Below are 12,799 nucleotides of genomic sequence, written 5' to 3' on the forward strand. Positions count from 1 at the left end.
AACAGACTGAGCCACCCAGGTGCCCCATAACCGGGAATATTTTTAAAAAGAAAGACGAGGGGGTCACCTGGGTGGCTCAGTTGATTGAGCGTCCAACTCTTGATTTCAGCTCAGGTCATGATCATGTTCTCATGGTTCATGGGATCGAGCCCTACATCGGGCTCCATGCTAACAGCTCAGAGCCTTCTTGGGATTCTTCTCTCCCTCGCCCTCTGTCCCTCCCCCATGCAGGCTCACTCTCTCTCTCTCTCTCAAAATAAATAAATAAACATGAAAGGAAGGGAAGGGAAGGGAAGGGAAGGGAAGGGAAGGGAAGGGAAGGGAAGTGAGGCCAGGGACTGGGGTGGGGGCGGAGGGGGAAGGAAAGTAGGGAATGAGGAGTTATTGTCTAATGAGTACTAAGCTTCCATACGGGACAGTGAAAAGTTCTGGTTTGAGATGGTGGTAATGATTGTACAACCATGTGAATGTACTTAATGCTACCGAGCAGTATGTTGTGGTGTGTACATTTTACCCCAGTAAATAAGAGAGAAAAAGAAGCAAAACTAAAAAGTGGTAAGATTTGGAGTAAATTCGGCAAGGAGCCTTATACTGTCTTCCTGAATGTGATGCACAGACCACAATGCAATGTATCAAGAAAGACTTGAAAGAAAAGCATCAACAGGAACATGCTAGTGGCCTGCCGAAGACTGTGTGTTCCAGGGGACTCTATTATGCAATTAGGGCAAGCTTTCCTAAACAATAGAGCACCTTCCTCCTAAAGGAGGCAGAGCTCTTCACATAATCTGGTTCATAATTCTTCCATGCACCTTAGTGAGATGATATTATTATTACTGTGATTATGATGGTGGCTGTTTGGTATTTATTAAGAGTTCTCAGTGAGCCAGCTGCTAGTCTTTTCTCCTTTGTTGTAGATGGGAACAAAAAAAGACAAGTTCTGTGTGTTGCTTTGGAAAGTAAGCAACAGGGCCCAAATCAGAAGCAATGCCCAAGGCCACAGCACTTGGCAGAAGATGTCGTACTCAGCAATGTTTCTTTCCCCCATTCCAAATCCTCACCACCAAGCAAGGCTCCAACTTAGAAAAGAGTATGTATTTGCTTGTCAAACAGCCGATATTTCTTTTTGCACTTGGAAAATGTCCAGTAGATTTCATAAAATTACTGAGGTTAAAATTACTGAGGTTAAAGCACAGAGATAAGAAATTTAATCTCCAGACCCCAAATGATTCATTGGTTAATAATAACTGGTTATTCTTTTTTTTTTTTTAAGTCTCAAATGCTTCCCATGTGAAAAATAGTTAAAACTGTTCAACTGTAAAATTCTGTGCCTGTAATCCTGGCAGAGTTTTATTTTACAGGTTGCAAATAACCCAAAATAATGGTAATTACATAGTAAGTATTGACTGTTTAATTATGTGAGACTGTCTTATAATCACCAAGTCTTTAAGGGTGTTATGAGATCTAAAAACTACAAGTCACCAGAGTGCTGTGCATCAAGTTATTTGGCAATTCACTGATATGAAGTAGAATGGGAAGTATTTTGAACTAAAACAATATAAACTCTTCAAATGAAAGGTGGGTACACACATGCCAAGCCCACAGAAGATGCTTATTAATAAAGGCTTATGCTGAATACACGAATTAATGAGGTGATCAAAACCCCAAGATAGAGATAAGAGTGGTAGAGACACATTCCCAAAGTCAAAGACACCAAGAAAAGCCACGATATCACCTGAGAAGCAATACCTTAGTCCAGTGGCTCTCAATTCTGGCTGTACCCTAGAAGCATCTGGGACGTTCCAGAAACCAATTCTACCCAACCATACACCAAGCCAATTAAAACCAAGTCTCTAGTGAAGGGCCCAGATATGTATAGGTTTTCAAAGCTATCAAAATGATTTCTACAAACCGCGAGGGCTGAGAACCACTAGTAGCAACAAGAAATCACACATCGTCCCTTGCGGCAAGTTTTGGTAGCAACTCTGGAGGCCCTGCCACCTAGAAAGAGACAGTGGCCCTTCCATATGGCATGTGGCATACAGGGGCTCACGTAGGTCTTCCCTCTGTGCTCACACAGCAACCATCTAATTCATTCCATCTGACAGATCATAGCATGAGGTAGCATGGTCTCAAGCCAAGTTAGATGCAAATAACATGGCGATCTATGAGGATAAAGAGCTCATCAGCCAACACACTTCAAGGGTGAACGATTCACTCTCACCCACCTCCTAAAGTTCCAGAATGGTACAGCCAAATCTTATTTCCTCTAATCATCCACCTTCTCCTTACAAATTACTAGAAAGTTGAGTTTTTCTTTTCTTTTTTTTAAATAGTAAAAATCAACTATAATATTGAAATGCTAATTATGTCATCAAACATCATATAAGAAGCATTGTAAACTGGATTTAATATAAATAATGCAATTCTGAGCATCCATAAATACCAAGAAATCAAAGGTAAAAGGTGAAGCACAAGGCTATGTGTGTTTCTGACTTCAGCTTCTATGAATGCTTCTTTCAGATCATAAAATGTATAAAAATAAGACAATGGAAAGAACTGGTAAGCTAGCTCCACATATGCTTGAGAAAAAGAAAAGTTGCTGAGTGCCTACTGTGTGTCAGGAGCTGTGCTGAGGTCTTGCATACACATTACACTTCAGGCTTCATAACAGCCCTACACTGTGCCGTTACTAACAGATGAAAAAATTCAGATTCAGAGAATGAGTTGGCTATCTTCACACAACCAGAACGAGGCAGGGCCAGACTTGGAATCCAGCTCCGTCCTGCTCCAAAATCCTTTTTACTTTCCACTTACAAAAATGCTAACTTGCACTCCAAGATGTGCAAATGTCAAGGCCTCCAAGCTCCTCCCATATCTCCCTACCACAATCCATTTGGGTCTCTACCCTGCCTGGGCAGTGTTAATTGCTCCATATTCTACACTCCCACCAATTTTAAGAATTTTGCTATTCGGTCTTACCCTTAAAGAAAGGGTTCTCAACTGGGAACAGTTTTGCTCCCCAGGAAATATTTGGCAATGTTTGGAAAAATTTTTGATTGTCATGACTTTGAAGAGCTATTGATACCTCATGGGTTGAGGCCAAGGATTCTACAAATTTGAAACATTCTACAGTGCCCAGGAAAGCCCTCCACAATGAGGAGCTATCCGTCCCAAAATGTCAATAGTCCCAACATTGAGAAACCCTGCCTTGAGTGATAATGTAGTTGAAAAAATGTGCTTTAGTTTCTTGCCCTACAAAATCATGAGGAGTAACTAAGACAATATAAATGAAAGCTTCTAGCACATGGTAAGCACTCTGACTAGATAATCTGACTGCACACTTTTGTAGAGCAGAAATCTCTACTTCTTCCCACACAAAACTCAGGGTTTTTCTTCCTTGGCACTCAACAAATGTTGAAATAACACATTTTTTGTATTGGAAATTCTTGGTTAAGAAAACAAATGCCACTATTATCTAAGAAACAAAACATTCTCCCCATACTCATTCCTTACTAAACAGTAAGTGAATAGTATAATTCATGATTCACTAGAACAGACTATGAAAAGCTACATTGCATCCTGAGTATATCACAGAATCATCTTTATATCAAGATGATTGATCAGCTCCCTATTAAAATGCCTTGCCTTACTTTAGCAGAAGGTTCATTAAGAGATCACAACATACAGACTTGAGGAAACCTCATGGAAGAGGCCCAGATTCTTCTACCTACGCCAGGTCAGTTTGACCATATCGATTCTCAGGTCTTGAGTTGAATTATTCAGGACAACCTTAAACTATAATCACAACATGTCAAATAAAAACAGCAAAAGCTTAATCTCTAGGGGTGCCTGGGTAGCTCAGTGGGTTGAGCGTCCAACTTCGGCTCAGGTCATGATCTCACGGTTCGTGGGTTCGAGCCCCGTGTCAGGCTCTGTGCTGACAGCTAGCTCAGAAGCTGGAGCCTATTTCAGATTCTGTGTTTCCCTCTCTCTCTGACCCTCCCCTGCTCATGCTGTCTCTTTCTCTCTCTCTCTCTCTGATAAATAAATAAAAACATTTTTTAAAAAAGTTTAATCTCTCGATGAGTACATCAAAACCGGTTGGCATCATATCTCGGGTCAAGATCTTTATATTTTTTACTTTTCTCAGTTGATATAAGTTGGACTCAGCATGGAAATCCTAAAATCCTCAAGTAAATGATGACAAAAAGCATTAGGATCAGCATTTGCTCAGGTGTTACAACAGGATAATCTACTCTCACTTTTGCAAGTTTCTGGAGGCATGGGGCTACAGACCTAACCATGAGAATGAACCCACACACTTATTAAAGGTGCAGCTTCCTGGACCCTACCCAGACCTACTGAATCAAAATTTCAAAAACTGATCCTAGAAACCCCCATTTTTAATAATTTCCCAAATATTTGTTTTGCACACTAAAGTTTGAGAACCTCTGCCAGGAGACTGGACCCCAGAAAATGGATTTGCCTCATTTTGTAAATTACCAGCATGGGTCTGGCTTCTACAGACTATGAACAATTCATTTAGCATAAACTCTACATCCACTTCCGACCCAAAAAATATAAGTAGGGCATTTTGTTGATTACTTTTGTGCAAAGATGCACTTCTGAAGTAAGTAGACTAATCTTTTATGGGAAAAACGGGCAGTAACTGGAAATGAGTATAAAAAGAACTATCCAGGAAAATGCAGCTCAGTTTTGAGCCCCACAAGAGTCGATGTGTACTATGTGCCAGACTGAGGAGACAGTGATGGCTGGACAGACCAGGTCCCTACCCTTATCTTTCCTTTATTTATGCATTGAAATAGTTTAATATATACTCAAAAAAGGAACAGGTTTTCGGAGAGTGGCAATGCCACAAATAAAATAAAAGAATTTCATGTGACAGAGAAAGTCTGTGGGGAAAGGGGGCAGAGGTAGTGGCTGTTGGTAGTAGATACAAGGATGAAAAGTGGTGGCCTTGAGGAGGTAACATTTGAACTGAGACCTGAAGGAGAAGGAGCCGGTCATAATAAGGTTGGGAGAAATGTTCCCGACAGAGGAAACTGTTGCTGTAAAGACCCTGAGCTGTGAATGAGGTGCTCATGAAATTATTAAAGTAATTAAATCAGAAGTCACGTCGTTTATACAAGATGTTTTGCAAAATAGAAAACTATTTAAAAGTATAAAGCATTCTTTTAGTAATATGTTAGAACAGTTCCAGAGAGAAGCGGCATTAATGAAAGGTCTTTATATCACATTAATGTGATATAAAGAATTAATCAAGCAACTTGAGGCTATATTGCCTAAGAACAGAAGACACAAGTATGTGTTTGAGGCAAGAAATGAGAAGTCTTCTTTGAATATTTAAAGAACTCTGTTCTTGTGGAAGAAGATTTCATTTATTTTTTTACATAGCTCTGAGGGTATGGAACAAGCTTGAAATGGTAAACATTTTAGGAAGGTAGAATCTTGGCTCATAATGATAATGACTATTCAAAGAGAGTTGTAGGAAAATGAACTGAGTAGTAGGTGGTGAGTTCCACGTGACCAGAAGTAATCAAGGTTGGGCTGAATAGACATTTGGCAAAGGAATGATTGGACTAGATTACTTATGAGGACCTCTGCAATTCTTTGAAAACACACATACATTCACTCCCAGTGCTCTCTCTCACATGCCCTGTAACCTCCAAGATGGCCTCCTTGGTTCACACTTTACAACCTTGGGAGAAACTTGAGAGATCCTGAGGATTCTACCATATTCCCAATCCCCCCGGTCACTCTGCAATAAAGTATGTCTCCCTGTCCATAATAAGCAACATATATTTCAAAACACCAAATTAAGAAACTGAATAGACCAACATTCATTTTTTAAATCTGTGGCTAAGATTTAGTGGTGCTTCAGCAATAAACAATTATCTCAACATATTAAAATATTACTTTATTGTAACAAAAATGTTATCTGGATTCCATTAGCTCCCAATAGGCGGCATGCTAATAAACAGCCAAAACCTTTAGTAAACAACTATGTGGCTTCTTGTTGGTTTGGTTTTTAATGGGAGCCATGGGCCCAGGAAGATGATTTCTGCCATAAAAGTCCTGACAGAGAATCACTGCTCTATTATTTATGTATTCCATCCAATAAATAAAGTAAAAGACATACTGTGTTGTCACTTGGCCATCTGAGACCAAAATGCTAAAGATAAACAAAGCTAACTAACCTTCTAAGGACAGAGAGACCAAGTCATACTTGGGAGTACGACTAGAAATAACTTTGAAAGTCTAAACATTACTAAATGACCTTTACATAAAATATTTGTATTTCCACACCTAGATGTATGTGCTTCATGTTCAAATAGATTGCAGAAAATATTCTCTTAATATCTACAATTTTTGTGACATTTTTGTTGATTATATTAAGTATGTTTCTTAAAAACTACTTATAAATAAAATTATATCATGACTCTCTCACGACAACTTATAAAAAGAAACTTATAATGAATCTTTCCATAAAGATGATGTCTATATAATTGTTCACAAAATTATACCTCATTTTGTAAAATCCAGGAACACCAAAAGCTGGATTTATAACAGGTTGAAATCAAAGGTTTAATACTTAATATAAAGAAAGAATTTATCATAGAAGCGTTTTGGTATAGGGATCTCTTCTCAGGGCTATGAAATTTCCAGGTATGCTTTCAGTATTTTAGAAACATGCCTATCCCATAAAAGGTAAATATAATCTGTAATGCGAACAATCACTTCCTAACTTATTTTTCTTTAGGTTCACATATATTTGATTTTGCTATTTTATTAAGCTCTAATCCTTCAGAACTCAGGGTAACAAAAGGACTGAATTAGTGGCTCAGAAAACCCAGGTATCTCTGTTCAGAAGTAGGGGCCACTGAATATCTGAGTTGCCTAGACACCAACCTCTTACATGAGTAGGGAGTTTTAATTCTTCAGATATATCATTACAAATCCCCAAAGCATTTCTAACAACATTTGCACTTGACTAATGCGCAGAGAAGCTGTGATGCCACAAAACAATACATAGGGCTGTCCCAGAGTCCCACACGTTTACCGGGACGTTTCTTGGCAATCTCCTCTCAGCTTGAGTGGTTTTGTATCAAGCACTAAAAGAATGGCGTCTCCAGGATAATGTCAACAACAAAGCTGGTGAATATCTTTCCTTTCTAAAAAAGATCTGAGACCTCTTAACACTTGTTTCCCTTTCTTTTTTTTTCAGGTGACAAATGGGGGATAGTTCTGAATTTTCCAAACTTTCTCATCCTTAACTGAACCTCTATGTTGTCTCCTCTTGCAAGAATGTACAGTCCATCTCTTGGAGTAGTGGACAAAGCTGTGAATCACCTCCCAAATCCCATCCCCCAGACAGCAAGACGCATGGTACAATGCAATGGGCGGCCACGAAATCAGGAGCATGCCACAGAGTTGCAACTCCATACTGTCAGCAAATCAGAAGTAATTTTCTACCTACATCAGAGTTTAATTCATTAGCCCACATTAATTCACAAGCTCTAACCAATTTCTCAAAATGCAATAACACAATCTTCCAACCTAATTATCTTCATTGACAGTATTTAAAAGTATTTGCTGAGACACATTTCTTCCTTGTGTCAGACAGGATCAGCATCAAGTGAACAGCCCGGGTGGACTACATTCTGTCTAATTGCAAGGGGTTGGCATTTTAGGAAATAATCATTTCTTGCAAGGGAGAAATTCTCCCCCAGAGTGGGCACCAATAAATAAATACCTCCCAATAAATAAAGGCTTAAATATGTATCTGTTTACAATTGTGTTCAGATTCTCAAGATCATCGTGTGTGTGTGTGTGTGTGTCTGTGTGTGTGTGTGTGTGTGTGTGTGTGTACTTTTGACATTCTGTTGAATTGGAAATATTACAATATAGATAATTTCCACAATAATTTTAATCCCTGGGAAGTTTAGGAATCAGAAAAGAAACTTTTAGAAACAGAACAACGAAAGAGATCATTTGTAATGAAAACACCAGCCCACCTCACTACCACTCAGGAAAATGATGGATATTTCCCCATAAATAAATATGAGAAAAGAACTGATTTGTTTTAAAGGCATTTATTTCAATAGCCCATTCACTAAAACCCCCTAAACTTTAATCCAAAACAGTTCATTTCCATTTCCTTTTGATAATCAGAAGGGAAACCAACCCACATTTTTAAACAGTCATATTGTTTTTAGATCCTTTACTGGGGGGTAATATCTTTTAAAAGCATTTTGAGTGAACGTATAAGCAAAAACTAGGAAAAGGACAAAAAAATACTTCTTATTCCTCATCTGAAGTTTAATTTGTACTTATTTCCTATCTTCTAAAAGTCATTGCTGCCATTAGGCCTTTGCTTTGTGAGGTAGCCAGTTTTCTAACACTATTCACTAAACTCATTTTAATTCATGCCCTGGGCCAATAACAAATCTACTTTTCCAGCTGTAATACTTTAATAGGTTAAATTTCTAAAGTAAGGGATCTTTTGCTCCTCTGCAAACCAGTTCTGGCAGTGTAATGTAAAGGAAAGCAAACACTTAAAGAGGTTCAAATATGCAGCGTTGGGAATTCATGTGTCAGATAGTTAATGAAGGGCAATGCCCAAATCCTGGAATCCAGCTTCGACAATGGAACTACAGTCACATTTTGAAAGATGGAGAGCCAATTAATAAACATATAATTTTGTTGTAAATCTGTTCTAAGACATACATGAACAAGAATAGACAGCATTCTAGCATGCATGAATCAAAAACCATATATAAGCCATGTTCAAATTAAATGAACCTACCTTATAAACTTGTCCATATGTTCCATTTCCAACGAGTTCCACTAATTCAAAAATTCCTGCAGGGTCCTACAAGAAAATAAACAAACAATAAAAATTCAGAACAATATTCTAGGCATTGTCATAATCAAAAGCAAAAATTTTAAATAAGCCAGGAAATAACTTCAGCTTTAAGGGCATTCATGTGTTAATATTAATTGCTATGAAAATTTAATTCAGGTACTGCTATGAAATTAGTCAAAATCCACTTTCTTTCCATTTTACATTTCTATGAGATGTGTTTAAATCAGACAAAAGGAGACACGACTTCCACTGAAACAATAAAAAAGAATTAACACATTTCTCACTGTCAAATGGAAATATACTTGTAGGTACATCAGGATGAAATGAAAGGCCCATCATCCTGAGAAGGGATTCTAATTTTTTAGATGTTTCTCTTTGAAGATTCTGAGCTGTCCATTATGTTGAACACAGTTAAGAAAGGGGTGTTTCCGTGTTGTGGGGCAATCTTACATAAGGTAGTCAATGCTTCCCAAGAGCAAATGCAACCAACATAGTCACCTCTGGTGCACTCAGTGGCTCAGTCAGTTCTAAGAGTTAGTTTGGACTCTTAGCCCAAAACTAAGAGTCAGGCTCAGGTCATGAGTTCACAGGGCATGAGTTTGAGGCCCGCATCGGGCTCTATACTTTCATGGAACCTGCTTGGGATACTCTCTCCCCTCTCTCTCTGGCCCCCACTTGCTTAAATAAATGAATAAACTTAATAAATAAATAAACAAACAAACTTTTAAATAAACATGCCTGCCCCTCTCAGGATGTTTTTCTTTGGATTTATCTTCCCTCTTTAGAAAGTTGTCCCTGCAAAATATGTTTCTGCGAATGGTCCAGCAGAGCCTGTGGTACCTGAAGGGTCCCTGCAGGATTTTGAATAAAAACTAAATTGGAGACTGATGCAAGTCCTTACCACCAAACAGGTGTCTGCTTACCCTCAGAGTCAACTAAATGTTAGGGTGCTCAACAAATGTCCAATCATTGCTGTTATCTGTTACTAAATTACTATCCCCAAAAGTTGAAAAAATATCAAAGCCTATAAAATTCAACCTAGAAGCATAAATTGACTCTGACCTCTACTGATACCTAACTGGACAGCAATTGGTTCTTTAAGGACCTAAATGAAGAATCATAAACTTAAATGTCCACAGAGGCTGGGCAAGTAACATAAAAGAGTAAAGTGTGGGGCGCCTGGGTGGCTCAGTCTGTTACGCATCCAGCTTCAGCTCAGGTCATGATCTTCAGTTCGTGAGTTTGAGCCCTGCATTGGGCTCTGTGCTGACAGCTCAGAGCCTGGAGCCTGCTTCGGATTCTCTCTCTCTCCTTCTGCCCCTCCCCCGCTTGCACATGCTCCCATGTTCTCTCCTCCCCCCTCAAAATTAAATAACCATTAAAAAAAAGAGTGAAGTGGGCCAGCTGGAGTCTGAGGCAGTCTGAAGAAGCCACGTCTCCCTGCAGGGATGGGAGGTAACATAGCTGGAACCAGTCGTTATTATATCAATCTATCTGCACAATATTGCCAGGTCTAAAGTTTAGCATTGTTGTTTTCTTTGTTTCCAAAATGTCCTAATTTTTTAAGTTTATTTATTTATTTTGAGAGAGAGAGAGAAAGGCAGACAGAGAGAGAGAAAATCCCAAGCAGGCTCCTCACTGTCAGCAGAGTCTGATGCAGGGCTCAACCCACAAACACCTGAGATCATGACCTAAGATGAAATCAACACTCAGACACTTAACTGACTGAGCCACCCAGGTGCTCCTGTCTTAATTTTTAAATGTTAGGCACTAACTGAGGGAGGGACAAATAAAAAAGATTGCAGAAGAGTCAACGCTTTTATAAAAGCATCGCCATATACTGTCAGGATGACTGAGAGGCAGGAGAGGGAGACCACCTGGGCTTTGGAGTCAGACAGACCTGGGTTAAATACCAGCTCTCCCTTGACTGGCTGTATGACCGTAGGACACCCTGGGAGAGCAACTTAGTCTCCGGGCAGAGAAAACCGGACATGACACATGCCTCGAAGAGCTCTGGTAAGGAGCAATGAGGGCCTAGCACCACACCCTGCCCATGGCTGATAATCAGCTAACATCCAATAGCAGTCATCTTGAAGCTGAGGAACTGCACACCACTGGTAGCATTTAAAGGGCGAAGGGCTGCTTCAAGGCTGCCATTCATGGGGAAGCAGACAAGTGAGTTTGATGTGACCAATGAGAGTTACTTCAAGTTGCAGTCTTCAGCACATCAGGCCCAAGGAGAGCTCTTTGCTGTATGTCTTTCAAGAGTCCACATAGAAAACAAATGAAAATATAAAACAAAAACCCAGCAGTTGAAGCACTTTGACACAGAGAAAGATTGTCATCTGCATAACCCATTGTGATAAAGCCAGGAGGGCAAAGAGCCACACTCCCGAATCCTGCCCCACAGCCGGAGAAATGCAGGAGTTCCAGCCACGTCCCACAGGGTCAGGGGCTGTGGACAACATTCCAGATGGGATCCTGTGACAGCAGAGATGGGAAGGGTCCACGGTTGTGTCAGCGGAGACCCTGCAGCTAAAAGACCACCTGGGAGGCCTCAGGATGGGAACGGAAAATTGTGTGTGTGATATCGCTAGGCCAGCAGAGCATCAGGTTCTAGTATACACGGAATTAGAAAAAAATGAGGGAACGGGGGAAAAAGCCCACAAATGCTAGCAGCTGCTGTTTGTTTCTAAGTTGTGCTCCCAGTAGTTTGTTTGCTCAGCGGTGTTTCTGCAACAAATTTTGAGAGAGGTTCTACATTTGCTCAAAATATCTCAATTGTGTTTCCAGCATTTGTTTTTCTTGACTAAAAAACAAAATTTGAATGAAAGAGAGGAGATGCAGGACAGTGACTACCACCTGCCTTAGGGAGCCTTAGGAAGCAGAGGGGAGGGTGGAAGGGGAGGGCAGGCGCAGAGGGGAGGGTGGGAGGGGAAGGCAGGCGCAGAGGGGAGGGTGGGAGGGGAGGGCAGGAAAAGAACCAGGATGCAAGAGTGGGACCAGCTTCAAGCCCCAGGGGCCACCGCACCTCACAGACCCCTCCTCAGGGCTGAAGCTTAATGGGCTGGTCTCAGGAGCAGCTGGGCAACTGACTTCTAGCTCTTTCCTCGCCTTGAACAGCCTATGTCTCAGCCAATCAGAACCAGGAGGCACAAAGCCAAGACTTTTTTTTCAACTGTCTTCCCACTGGACGCCCAACGAACACAGAAGCAAAGGTCAGAGTAACCACAGATGGATTGGTCACCCACCTTGGGTAGACCAACAAACTGGAAACAACCATGAAATTGGGGTAGTTCCCCAGGAAATGAGACTCAGAAACACTGAGATTTACACAGGGATTTTACAGGGTGTTCCTCAGAATCAACACCAGTTAGGAATCAAAGAATTTGGATTGGACCCAGCAGACTGAATGAGTTCAGCTATGATGCTGTGGAACCAAAACTTCATCTGATCCCACAGGAGCTCCGTGGGATTATTATAATAAATTATCCTACCCTGGGGCACGGGAGCCTTTGTGCCCCACCTCCATTGACTAGTCATTGCATACAGTCTGTCCGCTGTTTCCATCCCAGAGGTTATGATCTTGTATGAAGTGACACTCTTCTGCTGAGGACAATCCCCAGGTGAGAACAATCACTAGCTGCCTTCACTCCCAGCAAGTGGACAATGAGTGCTTCAGGCATAAAAAAAGGCAATTGGGTGATACGCCACAGCAACCTCTACAAGCATCATGGCTAGAAATGAGTACCAATTTGGAATTGGAATAGAAGTCTAGTAGCATCTGTCTTCTACAGTATGCTGACAATAGACAAAATAGCACAATTAGAGCCATGGTATTTGCAAGGAGGAGGCTCTCTGAGACCCTGGAAAGCAGAAGGCAGACATACTGTCCAGGGGCACTTGAATTAA

The 12,799-nt window shown here is 40.5% G+C and overlaps 1 protein-coding gene across 3 annotated transcripts in view; it reads right to left on the reverse strand.

Annotated features, from left to right (window-relative positions):
- TNIK (TRAF2 and NCK interacting kinase) overlaps positions 1 to 12,799 on the reverse strand; it is a 398,088-nt gene that overhangs the window by 302,611 nt on the left and 82,678 nt on the right. For all 3 annotated transcript variants that reach the window (XM_039236518.1, XM_039236516.1, XM_039236515.1), the window contains exon 2: positions 8,828 to 8,893. In XM_039236518.1, the coding sequence (XP_039092449.1) occupies positions 8,828 to 8,893 (66 nt within the window). The remainder of the gene's footprint in view (positions 1 to 8,827; positions 8,894 to 12,799) is intronic.

Source organism: Hyaena hyaena, unplaced genomic scaffold, assembly GCF_003009895.1.
Source record: "Hyaena hyaena isolate Hyena2069 unplaced genomic scaffold, ASM300989v1 scaffold_112, whole genome shotgun sequence".
NCBI lineage: Eukaryota > Metazoa > Chordata > Mammalia > Carnivora > Hyaenidae > Hyaena > Hyaena hyaena.